The sequence below is a fragment of the Anomaloglossus baeobatrachus genome, chromosome 2 (assembly GCF_048569485.1).
Source record: "Anomaloglossus baeobatrachus isolate aAnoBae1 chromosome 2, aAnoBae1.hap1, whole genome shotgun sequence".
Lineage (NCBI taxonomy): Eukaryota > Metazoa > Chordata > Amphibia > Anura > Aromobatidae > Anomaloglossus > Anomaloglossus baeobatrachus.
Genome location: NC_134354.1, coordinates 744,832,764 through 744,854,545, shown reverse-complemented (window position 1 = coordinate 744,854,545; position 21,782 = coordinate 744,832,764). Strand labels below are relative to the sequence as shown.

Sequence of the window (21,782 nt, the reverse complement as noted above, 5' to 3'; positions counted from 1 at the left end):
GTGGGTCTTCAACTTGTCAAGGTTGAACCCAATCGCTGGCATCTCCTGGAGAGTTTTCACACTCTCTCAGCGATAGTGAAGCTTCCGCTGGACAAACAGCGTTCACTACAGACGAGGGGACAGTCTCTCCTTCAAGGAGGCGCCTCATCCAGAGGCGAGTTTTAGCTTTTCCAGACGGTCAAAGACCATCTTCAGAGGAGTCCACTCTTCAACTCAGTGGTCTGGAGCTCTGGGCAGTGTATCTTGCACTGCAAGCCTTCCTGCAGTGGCTGGAATGCAAATAGATCCGAATTCAGTCGGACTATCCACAGCGGTGGCATACACCAACCACCAAGGCGGACTACGCAGTCGACAAGACTCCCAAGAGGTCCGGCGGATTCTGCTATGGGTAGAAGACAGAGCATACACCATATCAGCTGTTCACATCCCGGGCGTACGACACTAGGAAGCAGACTTCCTCAGTCGCCAGGGCGTGGACGCAGGGGAATGGGCTCTGCACCCGTTTGTTTGCAAGAATTCTGTAGACGCAGGATGAAGACGGACGTCGACGTCATGGCTTCTCGGCAACAACAAGGTCCCGATTTTCATGACGCGGTCTTACGATCAAAGAGCTCTGGCGACAGGCGCCTTGGCTCAGGATTGGTCACAGTTCCAGCTACCGATTGCTGCCACACCATCCTCGTCGCCCCAGACTGGCCGGGGAGGTCGTGGTACCGTGATCTGTGGCATCTCACCGTCGGTCGACCGTGAGCACGGCGTCATTGCCACCATGAGACGGGCTAGCCAGCCGCGGTCTGCCAAGATCTACCACAACTCGTGGAAGATATTCTTATCTTAGTGTTCTGCTCAGGGAGGGTCTCCCTGGCCATCGGCATTGCCTACTTTGCCTTCCCTCCTGCAATCTGGTTGGGAAAGAGGTTGGTCGCTCGGCTCCCTTTAAGGGCAAGTCTCGGCACTATCCGTGTTCTTTTCAGAAGCGTCTAGCACGTCTTCCTAAGGTGCGCACGTTACTACAGGGGGTTTGTCATATTGTGCCCCCGTACAAGCGGCCGTTAGATCCATGGGATCTGAACAGGGTACTAGTTGCTCTCCAGAAGCCGCATTTCGAGCCTCTGAGGGAAGTTTCCCTTTCGCGCCTGTCACAGAAAGTGGCCTTTCTGGTTGCGATCACGTCGCTTCGGCGAGTGTCTAAGCTGGCGGCTCTGTCATTCAAGGCTCCCTTCCTAGTGTTCCACCAGGACAAGGTAGTGCTGCGCCCTATTCAGGAGTTTCTCCCTAAGGTTGTATCCGCGTTTCTTCTTAATCGGGATATACCCTTTCCTTCCTTTTGTTCTCATCCGGTTCTCCGGTATGAAAAGGATTTACAGTTGTTAGTTCTGGTGAGAGCACTCAGAATCTACATTTCCCGCACGGCGCCCATGCGCCGCTCTGATGCATTTTTTGTCCTTATCGCTGGTACGCGCAAGGGGTTGCAGGTTTCTAAAGCCACCATGGCTCGATGGATCAAAGAACCAATTCTTGAAGACTACCGTTCTGCGGGGCTTCCGGTTCCTTCAGGGCTGAAGGTCCATTCTACCAGAGCCGTAGGTGCGTTTTGGGCATTACGACACCAGGCTACGGCTCAACAGGTGTGCCAGGCAGCTACCTGGTCGAGCCTGCACATTTTTTCACCAAACATTATCAGGTGCATACCTATGCTTCGGCGGACGCCAGCCTAGGTAGAAGAGCCCTGCAGGTGGCAGTGGCTTCCCCATAGGGGAGGGCTGTCTTGCAGCTCTAACATGAGGTATTTCTTTACCCACCCAGGGACAGCTTTTGGACGTCCCAATCGTCTGGGTCTCCCAATAGAGCGCTGAAGAAGAAGGGAATTTTGTTACTTACCGTAAATTCCTTTTCTTCTAGCTCTTATTGGGAGACCCAGCACCCGCCCTGTTGTCCTTCGGGATTTTTTTGTTGTTTGCGGGTACACATGTTGTTCATGTTGAACGGTTTTTCAGTTCTCCGATGTTACTCGGAGTTAATTTGTTTAAACCAGTTATTGGCTTTCCTCCTTCTTGCTTTGGCACTAAAACTGGAGAACCCGTGATATCACGGGGGGGGTATAGCCAGAAGGGGAGGGGCCTTGCACTTTTTAGTGTAGTGCTTTGTGTGGCCTCCGGAGGGCAGTAGCTATACCCCAATCGTCTGGGTCTCCCAATAAGAGCTAGAAGAAAAGGAATTTACGGTAAGTAACAAAATTCCCTTCTCTCTGCAGGCAGGGGTGCAATCTCTTCTTCGGGGTCAGTCACACCCCTTGAGGCGCCTCATGCACTTCCTGGGGAAGATGGTGGCAGCAATGGAGGCAGTGACCTTCGCGCAATTCCATCTGCGCCCACTCCAGTGGGACATTCTCCGCAAATGGGACAGGAGGTCGACTTCCCTCGACAGGAACGTCTTTCTTTCCCTTGCAACCAAGACGTCTCTTCAGTGGTGGCTTCTTCCCAATTCTCTATCGCAGGGAAAATCCTTCCTGCCCCCAACCTGGGCTGTGGTCACCACGGACGCGAGCCTGTCAGGGTGGGGAGCGGTTTTCCTCCACCACAGGGCTCAGGGAACCTGGACTCAGAGAGTCTTCCCTTCAGATCAATGTTTTGGAGATAAGGGCAGTGTATCTAGCCCTATTGGCCTTCCAGCGGTGGCTGGAGGGCAGACAGATCCGTATACAGTCGGACAACGCCACTGCCGTCGCATACATCAACCACCAGGGCGGCACGCGCAGTCGTCAAGCCTTCCAGGAAGTCCGGCGGATTCTGCAGTGGGTGGAAGCCACAGCCTCCACCATCTCCGCAGTTCACATCCCGGGCGTAGAAAACTGGGAAGCAGATTTTCTCAGTCGTCAGGGCATGGACGCGGGGGAATGGTCTCTTCACCCAGACGTGTTTCGAGAGATCTGTCGCCGCTGGGGAACGCCGGACGTCGATCTCATGGCGTCACGGCACAACAACAAAGTCCCGGCATTCATGGCACGGTCTCAAGATCACAGAGCTCTGGTGGCGGACGCATTAGTTCAGGATTGGTCGCAGTTTCGACTGCCTTATGTATTTCCTCCCCTGGCGATGCTGCTCAGAGTGTTACGCAAGATCAGGTCCGACTGTCGTCGCGCCATTCTCGTCGCTCCAGATTGGCCGAGGCGGTCGTGGTACCCGGATCTGTGGCATCTCACGGTGGGTCAGCCGTGGGCGCTTCCAGACCGCCCAGACTTGCTGTCACAAGGGCCGTTTTTCCATCTGAATTCTGCGGCCCTCAACCTGACTGTGTGGCCATTGAGTCCTGGCTCCTAGCGTCTTCAGGGTTATCTCAGGATGTCATTGCCACTATGAGACAGGCCAGGAAACCAACGTCTGCCAAGATCTATTACAGGTCTTGGCGGATCTTCTTGTCCTGGTGCTCTGATAATGGTTTTACTCCCTGGCCTTTTGCCTTACCCATTTTTCTTTCATTCCTTCAATCCGGAATGGACAAGGGTTTGTCACTCAGCTCTCTCAAGGGACAAGTATCGGCGCTCTCAGTATTTTTTCAAAAGCGTCTGGCCAGGCTTCCGCAGGTCCGCACGTTCCTGCAGGGAGTTTGCCACATAGTCCCACCTTACAAGCGCCCGCTGGAACCCTGGGACCTTAACAGGGTGCTAACGGCTCTTCAGAAACCACCTTTCGAGCCGCTGCGGGATGTCTCTTTATCACGTCTTTCGCAGAAGGTGGCATTTCTAGTGGCAGTTACATCACTCCGAAGAGTGTCCGAGCTTGCAGCGCTGTCATGCAAAGCCCCCTTCCTGGTTTTTCACCAGGATAAGGTGGTTCTGCGTCCTGTCCCGGAATTTCTCCCTAAGGTGGTATCTCCTTTTCATCTCAATCAGGATATCTCCTTACCTTCATTTGGCCCTAATCCAATTCACCAATGTGAAAAGGATTTGCACTCATTAGATGTAGTGAGAGCACTCCGGTTCTACGTGTCTCGCACGGCGCCCCTGCGCTGTTCAGATGCGCTCTTTGTCCTTGTCGCTGGCCGGCGTAAGGGATCGCAGGCTTCCAAGTCAACCTTGGCTCGGTGGATCAAGGAACCGATTCTTGAAGCTTACCGTTCTTCGGGGCTTCCGCTTCCTTCGGGGCTGAAAGCCCATTCTACCAGAGCCGTGGGTGCGTCCTGGGCATTGCGGCACCGGGCTACGGCTCAGCAGGTGTGTCAGGCAGCTACCTGGTCTAGCCTGCACACTTTCACGAAACACTATCAGGTGCATACCTATGCTTCGGCAGACGCCAGTCTAGGTAGGCGAGTCCTTCAGGCGGCGGTTGCCCACCTGTAAGAGGGAGTCGTGTCGGCTCTTTTTATCGAGGTATTCTTTTACCCACCCAGGGACTGCTTTTGGACGTCCCAATTGTCTGGGTCTCCCAATGGAGCGACAAAGAAGAAGGGAATTTTGTTTACTTACCGTAAATTCCTTTTCTTCTAGCTCCTATTGGGAGACCCAGCACCCGCCCCTGTTCCCTTCGGGCTGGTTGTTCTTTTGTGTACACATGTTGTTCATGTTGAATTGTTCTTTTGGTTCATGGTTTTCAGTTCTCCGAACATCCTTCGGATTGAATTTACCTTAGACCAATTTATAAGTTTCCTCCTTCCTGCTTTTGCACCAAAACTGAGGAGCCCGTGATCCACGGGAGGGTGTATAGGCAGAGGGGAGGGGTTACACTTTTAAAGTGTAATACTTTGTGTGGCCTCCGGAGGCAGAAGCTATACACCCAATTGTCTGGGTCTCCCAATAGGAGCTAGAAGAAAAGGAATTTACGGTAAGTAAACAAAATTCCCTACTTCTCGGTGCAGGGAATCCAATGTCCAACCTATGCCTTTGGCGATTCCCAGAATTCTTGATTTTTTTGCAGTCAGGTTGCAAAAGGGGTTGGCCCTCAGCTCCCTTAAGGGGCAGGTTTCATCTCTCTCAATATTTTATCAATGCCGTCTAGCTTGCAATCCGCAAGTCAAGACCTTCCTCCAGGGCGTTTCCCATGGGACCTCAATCTCATTTTGGACGGTCTCCAGAGTTCCCCCTTTGAACCTCTTAAGGAACTGTTGAGGATAAGAATTGAGTATAAAAAATACTTCAGCCATTTCATAGACTCAGGTATATAGTTTAGCAGATGTGAACTAACACATATTTATGCATGTCTTTGTTCCTTAACACAGTATATATAAGTATATGTAATTTAAAGATGGCTGCCATTTCCTGTCTACACCCGAGGTGATAAACAAAAGAAATTCCTGGAGTCTGGACTGTCCAATCAAAGAGAGGATATGCAGCTTTCTATACGTCATGAAACCCCGACCTACGATACTTGATTGGACTGTATTTTGTCCACGCCCTTCACTTCTGAAGAGCTGTGGAAAGTTTTAAACAATAAAAGACCACTTGGTCAGTGCCAGTCATGGAGATAGATGTAACTGACTCGTAGTCCGTTATTAGTCTCGCGTGCACACATGACATTATGATTTGGAACAGGAGTCAGATCCCGAGAGACCCTTTGAGTCTCATCATCATCATCGTCATTTTACCCCTGACAGAATCTTCTCTTGCTCTTCTCTCCTGGAAGGTAACATTCTTAGTGGCGATTACGTCCATCAGACAACTGACAGCACTCTCTTGCCGCGAACTCTTTCTGATCTATTATCAGGACAAGGTGGTTCTACGCCCCCTTTCGGATTTTCTTCCGAAGGTTACTTTCCCCTTTCATATGAACGAGGACATAGTTCTGCCTGCCTTTTTGTCCACACCCAGTCCATAGGGTGGAAAGGTCTCTACATTCGCTAGATCTTGTGAGGGCTCTCAGATATTACGTATCCAGGACAGCCCCTTTAGGAACATGAAAAAGAAGACCTCGCATCTCCTCTTGATATAGGTGCTCAGGAGAAATTTTAAACAGTCACTAGAGGTTAACTCGGGCACACTAGTAATTTCCCATGAAATCAAAGAACGCAGTAGTTGGATGTCAAAATCCTTTTCTTTTATTTTGTCAGTGTCAAACATGAAAAAACTGTGCTGTACAATTGTCCGCCAGGTGTCGACGTTTCGGCTAACAAGCCTTCATCAGGTCGGACAGACTTGACCTACACTGGAATCGTAGCCTGATAGGTAAGTAAAATAGCTGTAAGAACACGTGCAGAGACTGCCTGTGTGAGTTCCCTGGGTAATGCCGGCGTATAGGATCAAATCCTATAGGGGTATGTGGAACATAGTGAGGAAGTCTTGGTAGTCATGTGTGTCCCTTGTCTAGAGTAGCCGGAGATATTACAATCATGGGAGTGTCAGGGAGAAGGCAGCTCCTTCGGTATGGTATCAGGGCCCAGGGCTCAAGCTTGGAGTCAGGATAATGGACCTGAGTGCTATTATAGCTATTGGCTTCAATGGTATAGCCTGGAGAAAGGTTCGTTGGGCTTAGGAGATATGATCATGTGTATGGCTCCTGCAGTGTGGAATCAGGGTCCAGGGCTCACGCTTGGGATCAGGGTAATATGCCTGATAGTTACAAATTACTTCTGTGGTATGGCTTGGAGGGAGGTCTGTTGGGCATGGAGAAAGTCAGAGGCAGCATGGGCCTGTGGTGCCGCAGAGCTAGATCGCGTGTCCTGTGGGACCTTTAGGAACATGGACTCCTTGTTCGTCATTCCTGAAAGGCCTAAGAAAGGACAGGCAGCTTCATAGGCAACGCTGGCTCGCTGGATTCGCTCTGCGATCCAGGAAGTCTACCGCTTGCAACTCAAGCCCATTCCTAGTGGGCTGCGGACTCATTGGAACAGGGGTGTAAGACTGCGACGTGGTCTTGCCTACATACTGTTTCAAAGTATTACCGAGTCCATACCCATGCTTCGGCTGAGGCAAACCTAGGTAGGAAATTTCTGCAAACGACAGTGGAGCACCTATTTCAGTAGGCGCTCCTGGCTATCTGGGACTGGTTCCTAGTCCTTGTGTTGCATTGTTTGTTTACCCACCCAGGGACTGCTTTAGGACGTCCCATGGTCCTGTGTCCCCCAATGAGGCGTCGCGGATTGTCAAAGAAGTCTGGATCTGATCCGGAATCCGGACCCATGTAAGTCAGTGGTGAGCGGATCCGAGTGAGTGAGAGAGAGAGAGAGATGTGCAGCCGGGTCCACGTCGGACCCGGATCGAACCCTGAAACCGCGCGGATCCCGATTTTTACAGTTCGGGTCCGCTCAACACTACTTATGAGGCAAACAGGGTGTAATCGTTCACTTCGTTATCCCACCTAGAGACCGAGTCTTTTCCATGTTGAAGAGTTCTCTACCCTTCTTCTGGATTTGATCACTCTGTTCTTCCGCTCCATGTCCCACTTCTCCCAAGCTATTCCCTTGGTATAACAGACCCCCCTCACCAATCTCTTAATCTTGGCCTGGTGGCAGCGTTCTTTTCCCTTTCTTTGCAAGAGACCCTCCAAATCATTGGACAATCATGATGACAGTCTGCTCAGTTGGGGAACTTTATTTTAGTATCTAGAGCTCAAGATTGCTGGTAGGCTCAGTAAGCCTTCTCTCCTTTCTTCTGGGACTCGGAGCCGGTCAGTGCCTCTTCTTCTCTGGTAGGATCCTCTGACGTGCTGCCCTACGCTGCTAATTGACAATGCTGCAATATTCATCATCCACCAAGGTGGAAGCCTATCCCATTTGGTTATAGAGGATGTATCTGGTAGTCCGTCGCTCTTCTTTCCTGACCTTCATCTGAACATGGTGGTCCTTCGTCCAGTTTTCTCTCTTTTCCAAAAGTGGTTAACATTATTCTCCCTTGGGATGAGAGTCTTCTTTCATTTTCATTCTTCTACTTCTTGTCCTACTGACCAGTTTTTAAAATATATTGTTCCTGGTCTGAGTGTGTCTCAGCGCCCCTTCTGCCTAGGACGGTTTCCTTGAAACGTTCAGATTCCTTTTTCGTGATCCAGAGTCTTCACAATGATCTTCCAACCTAGATCTGCTCTACCATTTTGGGTGAGGAGCTGCGCACCCTCGCTGGGGTTCCAGTTCTCTTCACCTGTTCCTGAGGCCTTCTGCCTCATATTCAAGCCTCTAATTGGGAGCTCTTTAGGCTGCTTTTTAGTTATGTCTTGCCTTTTCCAAGTTCTACATACTATGTACATTTCTTTCCTTGGCAGTTTCGGTCTTAGGCCAAAAGTCTTTGCAAATTACAGTGAACAGTTTCCGACCTGTGAGTCTCGCCTCTGGTCTTCCTTTTTTTTCTAGTCCTTCTCTTTCCACCCTTGGGGACTGCTTTAGAACGCCTCATGGTTTCCTGTGTCCCCCAATGAAGTGATAGAGAAAAGAAGATTTTGGGTACTCACCATAAAATCTCTTCTCGGAGCCTTCATTGGGGGACACAGCACTTGCCCTTTTTAAATTACTCTGTTGGGTCAGTCTGAATTTAATTATAGGTTCTCAATAACTGATCAGCTTGGCTCCAGTTGGTGCGTGTATCCTACTGAAAAGGAGCTAACTTTTTTTTCTTGCCTAGTGGCCGCAGCATACACCCCATAGTTTCCTGTGTCCCCCAATGAAGGCTCCAAGAAACATTTTATGCTGCGTACCCAAAATCTTTTAATCCACATCTTTTATAAAGAATGATTTTAGTGTGTCTTTTATTTGTACCCTGCAGACTGAATAGTTTGTCTAATAAATGCTTTGCAGTTACATCCAAGGTTCCAAAAGTGTCACCCCGAGACTCTTCTGCAAATAACGATCCCAAGAATGTCAGTGAAAAAGGGAAAAAACAAGATGTGGTGGAAAGATTGCTGGACGTGGAAAGCGGTGAGTCTGTTTTTGCAGGACTGGAGCACTGTGGATCACATCGGGGTAGATGTTTTTGTAGACACTATAGCCTCTACCATGGAGTTCAAACCGAAGAAGACTAATCTTTCTTAGACCAGCTTGTATGACTGTACACTGCACATGTGTAATGTGTCCTCTGTGCCGAATATTTGTCAAGGAGTTGTACGCTACATGCCCTAATATATCAGATGCATCTTTTCACCAGGATTTTAGTATTTGCGCAAAATGATAGTGCATGTGATGTGTGTGCCTTGTATGTAGCCTGATAATGTGTGAGTTACTCCTATGCAGCATGTTTTGTGTGTGAGAATGTATATGGCACTTAAATATTGGATATAAGTTATGTCAAAAATGAGTTTCTTGTATGTGTAATGTGTGAATGGTGTATCTGTAGTTCGTGATTGCTATTTAGGCAGCTTAAAGTGAACCTGTAAGGTTAGGTTCACATTTCAGTTGTTTTGCATCAGTCACATGCGTTGATTAACGCTTGTGACTGATGAGTTGTACAACGGATGACAAGAATTAAATTGTCGGGCTTCATTGTAAAACGTAAAAGAGAGAACGATCAGCTGATCGCTCTCATTAGCCGGCCGCCGGATGATCAGCTGATCGCTCACAGCAGCCGGCCACCGGGTGATCAGCTGATCGCTCACAGAAGGCGGCTGCCGTCGGGTGATCAGCTGATCGCTCACAGAAGGCGGCTGCCGTCGATCAGCTGATCGTTCGGCCGCCGAGAGAGCATGCGCAGCGAAATCCTAAGGATTCCGCTGCTCAAAAAACGTTACACTCTGCGTTCCTGCCGCCCGACGGTCAGTCGTTCCACGACTGATCAGTCGGGCGGAGGATGCAACGCAAGAACATCAGTCACAATCTGCTGCGTGTATGGGAAACAACGGAATCTGCCAAACGGATTGCGTTGTTTCTCAGAGCGGCGGATTGTGACTGATAATAAACAACGGAAATGTGAACCTAGCCTAAGGTGCAATACGAGTAGTTCTGGGTGCTTTTTTCTGATCCCTGCCTAACTGCCCTTGTATCTAGTAGCATAGATAAAGAGACCTTTAGAAAAAGTATTTCTAAAGATCCTTTATAATATGCTAATGAGTGCAGGGACTAGTCACAAGGGCGTTATAGCCGCAACTAGTCTGCTCTCTTACCATGCCCACAGGGGCGTGCTACCATGCTATTTAACGCCCATTATACTGCGTCATTATTGGCAGTGACGTGCGTACCTCTCTGTTGCACCGCCTCAGAATGCCGGGCTTAGGGTTAGTGCGCATGATCAGAAGTCCCCGTCACTTTCAGTCATGTGCCCTATGAAGCCAGATTTGTCTGTCCTGGCTTCAGAGAGGTCTAGTGCGCATGACCGGAAGTGTTGGGATTTCTGATCATGCGCACTGACCCTAAACCCAGTGTTCTGAGGTGGAGCAACTGACACAGGCACACGCATCACTGCCGATGATGACACAGGAAAATGGGCATTGAATAGCATGTTAACACGCCTCTGTGGGTGTACTAACATGCTAATAGGCGGAATGAGCGCAGGAAGGAACACCCTTGTGACTAGTCCCTGCCTTCATTAGCATATCATAAAGGATCTTTAGAAATACTTTTTCTAAAAATCTCTTTATCTATGCTACTAGATACATGGTTCCGTTAGGCAGAGATTAGGAATATACATCCAGAACTGCTCATGATTCTGAGTGCATATTGCACCTGATATGTTCCTTTTATTGTGTATATTGTGTGTATGTATATACATGTATCTTTCAACTGTAACACAGCTATTAAAGATAGATATTTCTTTATCGTTCCTATGGGAGACCCAGACAATGGGTATATAGCTTCTGCCTCCGGAGGACACACAAAGTACTACACTCAAAAGTGTAGCTCCTCCCTCTGAGCTTATAAACCCCCTGGAGAACCAGATCTAGCCAGTTTATCGCTTTGTGTTCAGGAGGCATACATCCACACATGCATTCTCATCTGATTTTTGGAAAGAGTTTGAAGAAAAGCGGGTCCAAGTCTGGACCCCCGGCATGTCCCTTCTCACCCCACTGTGTCTACGGTGTTGTTAAGGTTGATTCCAAGGCTGGAGCCTTACATGCTCCTTCACCATCCCTCCTGGGCTCTGGCTTGAAGTGGGAGCCAGCACGGTTCTCCATGCTTGGCAGGAGACCGGTCTCCATCTGCAGCCCTTCAGGATCCTGCTGGACCGGAGCACTCATCCCCAGGGACTTGGAACCCTGCGTCTCAGCAAGCTAAGTACCTGAGACGTTTATATATTGGGGGTCCCTGTACTTTATTGTTGTGGGAGAGTGTGCTGAGTGTGTTTTATGACATTTCCGGCGGGTTCTCTGGCTGTCGCCTGAGAACCGCGCCGATGGTGCCTGCGCACCGGCCGCACCGCTCAAATTTAGGCCCCAGCTTCGCCGGAGGCCTAGTTTCGGTTTCACTGCCCTCGCATGTCATTCATGCAGAGGGACAGCGCGGCTCCGCCCAGCGGCCGTTCTGCACAGGGGAGGGACACTCCTCACTGAGTACATGTCTCCTCCCCTGTAAGTCTCTATGGCCCTCCAGATCCCGCTCCCAGAGTAAGTCCCGCCCCCTCTCTTCGCTCCGGCGGCCATTTTCTCAGCGTTTTCCCTGCGATCAGCACTGGTCTGCAGCATCCCTGCTGAGGTGCTTGGGGGTCCGGGCTTCGGGATCTGGAGGGCACACAACACCGCTCCAGCGGTCTGGTAAGCCACAACCTCTGGTTGTGGACCTCTGTATATACTCTCTGGGGGTCATTCTGGCAGAGCCCCCACTCCAGCAGCATGTCTCACACGAGGAGCAAGGCTCCAAAGCTATATTCAGTATGCGCTGCATGTAAGCTCCTACTGCCTGAACCGAGCACCTATCCGCATTGTGATGCCTGCTCTAACCTGACGATGCCTCAGCCTGGAATCGCACCCCCAGTGGTCTCTCAGGCTGCTCCGGCTCCTGTGGCTGAACCCCCGGCTTGTGTAGAATCCTTTTCTAGGTCTATCTCCCAGTCTTTTGCCGACTCCATGGGACTTCTGTCCAGGACTTTGCTGAACATGCATCAGCCCCCTTCACACGGTGCCTCTGCTGCTAGGGCTCTCTCAGGATCGGAGCTCACAGAGGATTCATCATCTGGTCCCAGACCCCGTCCTTCTAAGAGGAGACGCAGGGCTCCCTCTCCTTCCTCGTCCCGCGGCTCTGTTTCAGAAGCTGACTCGCAGGACGAGGATGCCTTTACAGGGAACTCGGAGGCTAACTCCATGTGCCCCGTTGATCTGTCCGAAAGTGACTCAGCTGTTAGTGATTTGATTGCGTCCATTAATTCTGTACTGGATCTCAATCCGCCACTATCAGAGGAACAACCCTCTCTGGCAGAAAAGCACCAGTTTACCTCGCCTAAGAGGACAAAGAGTGTGTTCTTTAACCACTCCAGTTTTCAGGCCGCTGTGACCAAGCCTAGGGCCTGTCCTGACAAACGCTTCCCAAAGCGTGGTTCTGATGACCGTTTTTCCTGAGGTGGTCAAGGAGTGGGCTCATTCACCAAAGGTAGACCCTCCAGTGTCTAGACTCTCAGCCCGGATCGTTGTATCAGTGGCTGATGGCACCTCTCTTAAGGATTCCACTGACCGCCAGGTTGACCTTCTGGCCAAATCTGTATATGAGGCGGCAGGGGCCTCGTTCTCCCCGACTTTTGCAGCAGTGTGGGCTCTCAAAGCCATCTCTGCTTCTCTGGAGGGGATGCATTCCCTCGCCAGGGAATCTATGCCCGAAATGGTTACCTTAACTTCCCAAGCTTCAGCTTTTTCATCCTATGCCATGTCTGCCATGCTGGAGGCTTCTCACCGCACTGCGGTGGCTTCGGCTAATTCCCTCGCTATCCGCAGGATCTTGTGGCTTCGAGAGTGGAAGGCAGATGCTTCTTCAAAGAAGTACCTTGCTGGACTCCGTTTTGCTGGGTCCTGGCTGTTCGGTGAACAGCTGGATGAAATTATTAAGGAAGCTACTGGCGGGAAGAGTACTTCCATGCCACAAACCAAAACCAGGAAACCTGTCCAGGGTAGGAATCGGTCGAGGTTTCGTTCCTTTCGTTCCTCCAACTGGTCGTCCTCTAAGCCCTCGGCCTCGTCCACTAACTCAGCCAAGGACCAGAAACCCTTCTGGCGCACGAAGCCGCATCCTCAGAAGACCGCAGGAGCTGCTGCCACTAAGGCAGCCTCCTCTTGACTATCTGTCCGCGCCAGCAACGTCCTTAGTCGGTGGCAGGCTCTCCCACTTTGGCGACGTGTGGTTTCAATACGTCTCCGATCAGTGGGTGCGGGATATCATCTCCCACGGCTACAGGATAGAGTTCTCTTCCAGCCCGCCAAACAGATTTTTTCTGTCTACTCCCCCCTGCTCCAAGGCCACCGCCTTCTCTCAGGCCGTGGCATCCTTGCAGGCCAACGGAGTAATTGTACCGGTTCCCGCCCGGGAACGGTTCAGAGGTTTCTACTCAAATCTCTTCCTAGTCCCCAAAAAGGACGGTTCCTTCCGGCCCATCCTGGATCTCAAGCTTCTCAACAAGCATGTTCAGGTGCGGCATTTTCGCATGGAGTCTCTGCGATCAGTCATTGCCTCAATGACCCAAGGGGATTTCCTGGCATCCATCGACATCAGAGATGCCTATCTGCATGTGCCAATTGCAGTTTTACACCAGCGTTGGCTACGTCGGAGAGGAACATTTCCAATTCGTGGCTCTCCCCTTCGGGTTAGCCACGGCCCCTCGGGTATTCACCAAGGTCATGGCAGCAGTGGTTGCGGTTCTGCACCTCCAGGGGTTGGCAGTGATTCCTTACCTGGACGACCTTCTAGTCAAGGCTTCATCCAGCGCAGACTGTCAGCGGAGTGTCTCGCTCACTCTAGCCCAATTCGGGTGGCTTGTCAATCTGCCCAAATCCACTCTGACTCCGACCCAGAGGCTCACGTACCTAGGGATGCAGTTCGAGACTCTGCCGGCACTCGTGAAGTTGCCCTTAATCAAACAGCAGTCCCTCCAACTGGCGGTGCGCTCTCTGCTGAGGCCCCGCCGTTATTCCATCAGGCACCTGATGCAGGTGCTGGGTCAGATGGTGGCGTCAATGGAGGCTGTTCCCTTTGCCCAGTTCCATCTGCGTCCACTGCAGCTGGACATTCTCTGCTGTTGGGACAAGCTGTCTTCCTCCTTGCACAGGTTAGTGGCTCTGTCGCCACAGACCAGGAGCTCTCTTCAGTGGTGGTTTCGGCCCCTCTCTCTGTCTCAGGGGCTCTCCTTCCTGGCCCCGTCCTGGGTGATCCTCACCACGGATGCCAGTCTATCCGGCTGGGGAGCGGTATGTCTCCACTACCGAGCGCAGGGCACTTGGACTCCGTCCGAGTCAGCCCTCTCGATCAATGTGCTGGAAACCAGAGCCGTGCTTCTGGCTCTCCTAGCTTTTCACCACCTATTGGCGGGCAAGCACATCCGAGTTCAGTCAGACAACGCGACAGCGGTTGCCTACATCAGTCACCAAGGCGGGACACGCAGCCGCCTGGCAATGTTGGAGGTACAACGCATCCTTCAATGGGCGGAGGGCTCCAAGTCCACCATATCCGCAGTCCACATCCCAGGCGCGGAAAACTGGGAGGCAGATTATCTCAGCCGTCCAACCGTGGACAGTGGCGAGTGGTCCCTGCATCCGGCAGTGTTTCAGTCAATCTGCCGCAAGTGGGGCACTCCGGACGTGGACCTAATGGCATCCCGTCACAACAACAAGGTTCCGGTTTACGTGGCTCGCTCCCACGATCCTCAGGCATTCGCCGCGGACGCTCTGGTTCAAGACTGGTCCCAGTTTCGTCTGTCCTACGTGTTTCCCCCTCTAGCTCTCTTGCCCAGAGTTCTGCGCAAGATCAGAATGGAGGGCCGTCGAGTCATCCTCATTGCTCCGGACTGGCCCAGGCGAGCTTGGTACCCAGACCTGCTCCATCTGTCCGTAGAGGTGCCGTGGCATCTTCCGGACCGTCCAGACCTTCTTTCACAAGGTCCGTTTTTCCGCCAGAATTCTGCGGCTCTCAGATTGACGGCGTGGCTCTTGAGTCCTGGATCTTGATGACTTCTGGTATTCCTCCTGAAGTCATCTCTACTATGACTCGGGCCCGTAAGTCTTCCTCTGCCAACATCTATCACAGGACTTAGAAAATTTTCCTGTCCTGGTGTCGCTCTTCCGGCCATCCTGCTTGGCCTTTTTCCTTGCCGACCCTTCTGTCCTTTCTACAGTCCGGTCTGCAGCTGGGACTGTCCCTCAACTCTCTCAAGGGACAAGTCTCGGCTCTGTCAGTGCTGTTCCAGCGGCGTATCGCCTGGCTGGGTCAGGTCCGCACCTTCTTGCAGGGCGCGTCTCACATCATTCCGCCTTACCGGCGGCCCTTGGATCCCTGGGACCTCAATTTGGTTCTCACGGTTTTGCAGAAACCCCCCTTTGAGCCTCTTAGGGAGGTTTCTTTGTTTCGTCTTTCACAGAAAGTGGTCTTTCTAGTGGCCATAACTTCCCTCAGGAGAGTCTCTGATTTGGCTGCGCTCTCTTCGGAGTCACCTTTTTTGGTTTTTCATCAAGACAAGGTGGTTCTCCGTCCGACTCCGGACTTTCTTCCTAAGGTGGTCTCTCCTTTCCACCTTAACCAGGACATTACCCTACCTTCCTTTTGTCCGGCTCCTGTTCATCGCTTTGAAAAAGCGTTGCATACTCTGGATCTGGTGCGTGCTCTCCGGATCTATGTGTCTCGCACCGCTGCTCTTAGGCGGTGCACCTCTCTTTTTGTGCTGACCACTGGTCGGCGTAAGGGCCTCTCTGCTTCTAAGCCGACCTTAGCCCGTTGGATTAGGTCGACCATTTCGGATGCCTACCAGTGTTCTCAGGTGCCTCCCCCGCCGGGGATCAAGGCACACTCGACCAGAGCTGTCGGTGCCTCTTGGGCTTTCAGGCACCAGGCTACGGCTCAGCAAGTCTGTCAGGCTGCCACTTGGACTAGCCTGCATACCTTTTCAAAGCACTACCAAGTGCATGCTCATGCTTCGGCAGATGCGAGCTTGGGCAGATGCATCCTTCAGGCGGCGGTCGGCCATTTGTGAAGTTAGGCTCCGCCTACTTCTTAGTTTTTCTGTTTATTCCCACCCATGGACTGCTTTGAGACGTCCCAATGTCTGGGTCTCCCATAGGAACGATAAAGAAAAAGAGAATTTTGTTTTCTTACCGTAAATTCTTTTTCTTATAGTTCCGTATTGGGAGACCCAGCACCCTCCCTGTTGCCAATTTCTTGTTCCGCGTGTTATCACCGGCTGTTGTCGTGGACAGAGTCTCCGGTTGTTCCGGTTCTTGCTCTGTTTTTACTTGTGGGTGGCTATTCTCCTTCAGCTTTTGCACTAAACTGGCTAGATCTGGTTCTCCAGGGGGTGTATAAGCTCAGAGGGAGGAGCTACACTTTTGAGTGTAGTACTTTGTGTGTCCTCCGGAGGCAGAAGCTATACACCCATTGTCTGGGTCTCCCAATACGGAACTATAAGGAAAAGAATTTACGGTAAGTAAACAAAATTGTCTTTATTTGTATTGAAGGGAAAGCGTCTCCCTTGCTTCTTGCACACTAAAGATTGCTTATTAAAAAAAAAAAAAATGTGAAAGGTTTCCCTACATTCACCGTTTAAGTGACAAAAAAATGAACAATATTTCCAGTTCACAATTTAGTGAAGGGTTAGGACATTTACATAGGATGGTTAAATACCACCAATCCCTAAGGAAAAACCAGTGCAAAATATTCAGCAATATTTTGCACTGGTTTTTCCTTAGGGATTGGTAAAGGAATATTTTGCACTGGTTTTTCCTTAGGGATTGGTGGTATTTAAATGTTATTGGGTGCTTTTCCCAATGCTATATTATGGTAAGAGAATAGAGAATAAGAATGCAATACATAGGATGGTGTTGCTTGTTGTCACCAGTGCATAGTAATGTGCAAGTCCAGCTAAGTAGCCGAGAGCTGCTGGTCACTTACGCTCAGTCGCTCTCCTCACATTTGGGAGTGTGCACAGTGCCAGCCTTGATGAAGGGGCCTGTTAAATTCCGACGCTCCTGATTCCTTGCCAGGAGGATCAGGAAAGTGGCACCTGCCTTGTCACTAATCTTTCTGAAGTCAGGGACTAGAATAAGATTTGCAACGCAAGATACGATGCAGCTCATCATGTGTTAGATGAGCTGTGATGTTAATGAAACTGGCGTGAAAGCGCCAAAAGTGACACAAATTTTGTTGTCTGCCAAAATGTTTTACTCCAGATTTCTGTCCGAAACACTTTGGGGGTTTGTGTTTTTATATTGAATCCTTCTTTTACATTAACTGAAGGCTTTCTCCCAGCAGGTCCTACAGAGTCTAAGAAAATTGATGCCTGCTCAAAGGAGAAGGAAAGTGACAACTTAACGAGCCAACATAATGGAAAATCCTCCACGGACCAAACGTCTCCACTTCCCAGTACTTCCCAACAAGCCTGTGCAAATGAAGCATCCAATTCAAAGAATCACAGCTCAGTTGTGGGAACCTGCAGCGCTGTTTTAATGGCTACCGATGGGGACATGAGCTCAGATTTATCAGTTGCTGAGGTGGTGCTTGATACACAAGATGTTGAAATGAAGAACACTTCTCCTTCTAAGGAAGAGGCAGCATGTGGTTTTAACGTGACGGAGGATATTTCACTTCCGGTGGCAGATAAATCCATTATAAGGACTAGTATTGAGGAGCCAAAAAAAGTACTAAGCACTGAGGTGACTATCACTGATTCTCCTTCACATATAATGCAACAAGAAACCAGTAATAAGAATGACCCAACAATCCCACCAGAGACTGCACAAATGGAAAAGGCTGATCAGGCAGTAAAGAGGTCAAAAGAAAGCCCTTCGAAAAAACCCTGTATTGCTGCAATCATCCAGCAAGTAAATGCAGCTGATTCCATATCGCCTGCTGCAAAGGAGCAACCGGTGCAAAATACTGAACTTCCAGGGCAAAGCGGCACCGCACCCGAGACGTCAACCCTCTGCAGTTCTTTGCCAAGTACCAGCCACACCATTTTGGACGACTCGAGCATTATAACTATTGATATCAGCACAGATAGTTTGCCTGAAGATCCAGAAATACATGACGCTGTGAAAAGTATAAATGGAGATAATTATGCTATTATATTATCACCTCTAGTGAAAAATCAAGATCTCGTAAGAGTCGTCCCAGCCCAGGAAAACACCATCATTGATCTTTCAGACTCATCCATTGTTGGAGAGCAAACGCAGCTGGTCACTCAGTCAAACGACGGCTCCGTAAGCGTCAATACAATAAGTGGAGACTGCACGATTTATTCCATTTCCGGAACGTCTAATAGCTCAGGAGAAAGCAATGTCATACAGCTAATGCCAGCAACAGGCTCCTCGTTCGCTTCGACTAGTAACATTTTCATTAACAGTTGTGGTCCAGCCTTGCCCCCTAATGTCGTGATGTTGTCCAATAGTTCTGCTTCGAACCAAAAGCAACCCAGTCTTTTTCAGACCCCTCCGAGGCCTGGCAGTGTTTACTCCGTTGGACAGACCATGTCGCCAAAACTTCCTCAAGGTGTGTGATTCTGCTTTACAGACATCGACGCTTATGTGTTTAAAAATATGTATACGTGAATGTTCTTAAATGGTAGAATACTATAACATTATGTATACAGTGGAACCTTGGAGTACAAGCATAATTGGTTCCGGGAGTGTGCTCTTAAACTAAGATACTCTTATATCAAAGCAAATTTCTTCGGCGCTCCATTGGGAGACCCAGACGATTGGGTGTATAGCACTGCCTCCGGAGGCCACACAAAGCAATTACACTAAAAAGTGTAAGGCCCCTCCCCTTCTGGCTATACACCCCCAGTGGGATCACTGGCTCACCAGTTGTTTTCTGCTTTGTGCGAAGGAGGTCAGACATCCACGCATAGCTCCACTGTTTAGTCAGCAGTAGCTGCTGACTCTATCGGATGGAAGAAAAGAGGGCCCATATAGGGTCCCCAGCATGCTCCCTTCTCACCCCACTTGCGGTTTGTAAGGTTGAGGTACCCATTGCGGGTACGGAGGCTGGAGCCCACATGCTGTTTTCCTTCCCCATCCCCCTGAGGGGCTCTGTGGAAGTGGGATCTTACCGGCCCCCAAACCCTGAGGCCGAGCTCCATCCACAGACCCAGAGACCCTGCTGGAGGAGCTGAGTACAGTCAGGGACAAGGCCCTGCAACGTTCAGGTACTCTGTGTCCCCGCACAGACAGGCCACGCACACTCCAGGCTTGCTGGGTGTGCTAGTGCGCCGGGGGCACTAGCGCTGCGCGCTCGGGTTAGAGTCACTGCAGCTTAGCTGAGTGATTTTATGTCTTGGGAACTACCGCGCCGGCCGCTCCGGGAGCGGCGGCGCCGCTGGGACTTGTAGTGCGCCGGGGACTCGCGCTGCCCGCGCTTTTACGGCGGCAGCGCTCATAAATCTAGTCCCCGGCTTTTGCGGCCTAGTTACGGTTCGTTCCCGCCCCCACCCTGTCACTCAGGGAAAGGGAGACACGCTGTGCAATAGGCAGCGCCGAGGGCTGGAGCCTTATTTACATGCTCCAGCCCTCTCACTGGGCACAGTGGGGACGCAAGTTTCCCGCTCTTGGTCTCAACACGCCCAGGGCCCGCCCCTCTCCACAGGACGCCGGCAGCCATTCCTGCATGCAGTCTGGCTGGAGAACGGACACAGGCTCTGGGGGACTCAGACAAGGGACTCTGGCGACCACACACCCGCGTTTATGCGGGCGGTAAGCTGCACATAAGTGCTGGCCCCACTAGTGCCACAGTGTTATTTGGTGCATTTTTTCCCTGTACCATATATATTTATATTGCACTGTACAGTCGCTTCTTGGCTTATACCCTCATTGCTCTGAGGAGACAACAACATGTCATCCGCGAAACGCAAGGGTGCCAAGGCACAGGCGGTATGCACTGCTTGTGCCGCATGTGGGGCTAATCTACCGGCAGGTTCCAATGACCCCCATTGTGTGCAATGTTCCATCCCTGTGCCACTTCGTCAGCCAGAGTCTATGGTAGTAGTGGCCCAGGCAGAGACGCCTGTGAACCCTGCCCCGGTGACGGGGACAGAATTTGCAGTTTTTGCTGATAAGATGTCTGTGACTATGAAAAAAATCCTGGAAACCTTGCAGTCCAGGCCAGTTTCTCAGACCATGGACACTGCTGTGTCTATGCTCCCCGGTCCCCCTCAGTTGGAACTAATCCGTACTTCAAGGGGGTCCCAGGCATCACAGGCTGAAGACTCTGACTCGGATGACAGTCCCAGGCAGCCTAAGCGGGCTCGCTGGGAAAGACCCTCGCCGTCATCACACTGGTCAGGGTCTCAGCGAGACGAGGCTCTGTATGAGGAGACAGAGGTGGGTGATCAGGAATCTACTCCTGACACCGCTCTCAATCTAGATACCCCTGATGGTGACGCTATGGTAAATGACCTTATAGCGGCCATCAATAGACTGTTGGATATTTCTCCCCCAGCCCCTTCAGCAGAGGAGGCAGCTGCACAGCAGGAGAAGTTCCAGTTCCGGTATCCTAAGCGTAAATTGAGTACTTTTCTGGACCACTCTGACTTCAGAGAATCAGTCCAGAAACATCATGCTTATCCAGATAAGCGTTTCTCCAAACGTCTTAAGGATACACGTTATCCCTTTCCCCCTGACGTGGTCAAACGCTGGACCCAGTGTCCAAAGGTGGACCCCCCAATCTTCAGGCTTGCGGCTAGATCCATAGTTGCAGTGGAAGATGGGGCTTCACTTAAAGATGCCAATGACAGACAGATGGACCTTTGGTTAAAGTCTGTCTATGAAGCTATCGGCGCGTCGTTTGCTCCAGCCTTCGCGGCCGTGTGGGCACTCCAAGCTATTTCAGCTGGCCTGGCACAAGTGGACTCTATCATACGTCCAGCAGTGCCGCGAGTAGCGTCCCTAACCTCGCAAATGTTTGCGACTTACGCTATCAACGCTGTCCTGGACTCTACGAGCCGTACCTCAATGGCGTCTGCCAACTCTGTGGTTTTGCGCAGAGCCTTGTGGTTAAAGGAATGGAAAGCAGATTCTGCTTCCAAGAAATGTTTAACCAGCTTGCCACTATCTGGAGACAGACTGTTTGGTGAGCAATTGGCTGAGATCATTAAACAGTCCAAGGGTAAGGACTCCTCCTTACCCCAGCCCAGATCGAGCAAACCTCAACAGAGGAAGTGGCAGTCGAGGTTTCGGTCCTTTCGAGGCTCCAGCAAGACTCAATTCTCCTCGTCCAAAGGGACTCAGAAGGAGCAAAGGAGCTCAGATTCCTGGCGGGCTCATTCACGCCCCAAGAAAACAACCGGAGGAACCGCTTCCAAGGCGGCTGCCTCATGACTTTCGGCCTCATCCCTCCGCATCCTCGGTCGGTGGCAGGCTCTCCCGCTTTTGCGACATTTGGCTGCCACAGGTCAAAGACCGGTGGGTAGCAGACATTTTGTCTCACGGGTACAGGATAGAATTCAGTTCTCATCCTCCGCCTCGGTTCTTCAGAACCTCCCCACATCCCGACCGAGCAAATGCCCTTCTGCAGGCGGTGTGCTCACTAAGAGCAGAAGGAGTGGTGATCCCTGTTCCTCTGCAGGAACAAGGGCAAGGTTTTTACTCCAATCTCTTCGTGGTTCCAAAAAAGGACGGCTCGTTCCGTCCTGTTCTGGACCTAAAGCTGCTCAACAAGCATGTGAACGCCAGGCGGTTCCGGATGGAATCCCTCCGCTCGGTCATTGCCTCAATGTCTCAAGGAGATTTCCTTGCATCAATAGACATCAAAGATGCTTA

The 21,782-nt window shown here is 50.9% G+C and overlaps 1 protein-coding gene across 2 annotated transcripts in view; it reads left to right on the top strand.

Moving 5' to 3' along the window:
* Window positions 1-21,782, top strand: part of NPAT (nuclear protein, coactivator of histone transcription) — a 127,946-nt gene that overhangs the window by 78,744 nt on the left and 27,420 nt on the right. The window contains exons 12-13 of one of the 2 annotated variants that reach the window (XM_075337436.1): window positions 8,716-8,835; window positions 17,281-18,516. In XM_075337436.1, coding sequence (XP_075193551.1) covers window positions 8,716-8,835; window positions 17,281-18,516 — 1,356 coding nt within the window. Of the gene's footprint in view, window positions 1-8,715; window positions 8,836-17,277; window positions 18,517-21,782 lie in introns of both variants that reach the window. The other variant, XM_075337437.1, reaches the window with a different exon arrangement.